This window comes from Gossypium arboreum, chromosome 2, assembly GCF_025698485.1.
Source record: "Gossypium arboreum isolate Shixiya-1 chromosome 2, ASM2569848v2, whole genome shotgun sequence".
In the NCBI taxonomy this organism is placed as follows: Eukaryota; Viridiplantae; Streptophyta; class Magnoliopsida; order Malvales; family Malvaceae; genus Gossypium; species Gossypium arboreum.
Window position 1 is genome coordinate 884598 of NC_069071.1, and position 2049 is coordinate 886646.

Genomic DNA, 2049 nt, shown 5'->3' on the forward strand with positions numbered 1-2049 from the left:
TGTGCAGATCATTTCACGAAATTTAATCTATCACCTCTTCTACAAAATGATTCTTGTGAGCCTTTATGTGAGTTGGGCTCCAAACGAGGTGAGCCACTCGCTGGCTTTGTATTGCTTGAGCCACAATCATGGGCTTTCATGGATTTGAACTTAGCTCCATTTCTTTTGATATATAGCCATATTTTTAAATGAAAATTTTGGTTTGTATTAAAGCTAAAAATCTCTATTGTAAATTAAAATTTTATTTGATTAAAATGAAATATAAATATTAAGAAAATAAAATTTTAAAAGGGTTATCTGCTCTAAATATTCATAAATTATTGTATAAATTTTAAATTCATGCTTAAAACTTTAAATATTTAGTTGACCCATACAAATTTTCGAGTCAATCGGTTTAATGCCCTTCTCTAGACCAATATCCTGATTGAATCTTGATCTAATTGATCCAACCAGTCAATCTAATCTAGTTTAAGTAATCTTGGTATGGATATTGTATCAATTAAGTCTTTTAGAGCCACCATTAGCTTGGGCATTAACATGCTCATAGTTAATGTGAAGCCATTAAAACATATGTTCGGCAACTACATAGAATAATTTTAAGTTTATCGTGTTAAAAATAATTCTTCTAAAATATGTTACAACTATTTTAATGTGTTAAATTCAAACTATACATGCAGTAAGTACAAACATATTTACAATTACACTCATAATTTTTTTTTAAAATTCAACTACAAATTCGATTCTGAAAATCTTTACCTATAATTTGAGAGCTCGAGACCAAACTTTTGGCAATAGTTTAAGGACTAATGGTGAAATTAACTCAAACCCTTATTCTCTAAGCTGAATCAGTGAATATCTTTCATGAACAAACATTAAACAGATCGAATTTATATTGAATCCAATAACACTAGAAATTACAAGCGATTACAGAAAAAGTTGCACACTTTCAATCCTAAAAACATAATTTTTTTTTTTCAAAACCCTCCACTTTGATCACACTTTCAATCCTAAAAACATAATTTTTTATTTCAAAACCCTCCACTTTGATCATCTTCAACAACACTCTGAGCATTGCCATTATTCCCTTTTGTAGTTTTAGCTTCCATAAGCCTCCACATAAACCAAGACCCAACCGATCTATAAGGCCTCCATTTCTCACAAATCTGTTCCACTTGCATTGGTTTAGGCAAATCCTTTAACCCATACAAACACTGCAGCCCTTTCCTTACACCAAGGTCACCGACCGGCAAAACATCAGGCCTGTGCAACGAGAATATCATGAACATGTGGACTGACCAAGGACCGATCCCTTTCACCGACGTCAACATTCGGAACAACGTTTCATCGTCCGCCGTGAGAATCAAAGTGTCCGACAAAAACCCAGTCGAGAACTTATCGGAGAGGTCGTGGAGGTAGCTTGCTTTGCGAGCGGAGACGCCGGTTTCTCTGAGCTTTTGTGGGGTGAGAGAAAGGACCCTGTTCGGAACGACGTCGGAATGGGTTCCGCATAGGGAGACAAAGCGGGTGTAGATTGAATTGGCCGCTTTGGTGGCGAGCTGTTGGAAGATTATGGATTTGGTGAGGGAGAGGAAGGGGGAGTTACAAGGGGGGAGTTTTGGTGGGGGATGGGTTGAAATGAGGGCGGCGAGGAGAGGATCGGATGAGCGGAGATGGTTAATAGCGGCGTCGATTTCGGGTTTTGTTGATAGAGATTTGGGGATTTTGATGAGGGGAGGGTGAGGGGATTTGGTTGGGTCGTTGTCGACGGCAGTTGCAGTGGTGGTGAGTTTTCGGATTTTGCGGGATTGGAATGGGATTTTGGAGGACGGTGTGGGGTTTTCACGGAGCTTTTTTACGGTGGTTCTAGTGGTGATCGTGGTGGTTTGCGGCGGAGGATGGTTCATGGTAGAAATTTGTTAGCGTTCGGGCTTTTTGGTGACAAAAGATGGTTGGACTCTGGGTAGGTTAAGTTTTCATAGTCTTTTGGGTTCTTGCTCATCAAGTAATTAATTTTTTTATTCAAAAAGTCCAAAACTTAAAAACAAAAAT

The 2049-nt window shown here is 38.0% G+C and overlaps 1 protein-coding gene across 1 annotated transcript; it reads right to left on the reverse strand.

Annotated features, from left to right (window-relative positions):
- Positions 1–857: 857 nt before the first annotated feature.
- On the reverse strand, positions 858–2049 carry LOC108470668 (DNA-3-methyladenine glycosylase 1). Its single transcript, XM_053023476.1, has one exon. The coding sequence runs from the start codon at positions 1902–1904 to the stop codon at positions 1029–1031; it is 876 nt and encodes a 291-aa protein (XP_052879436.1). The 5' UTR covers positions 1905–2049; the 3' UTR covers positions 858–1028.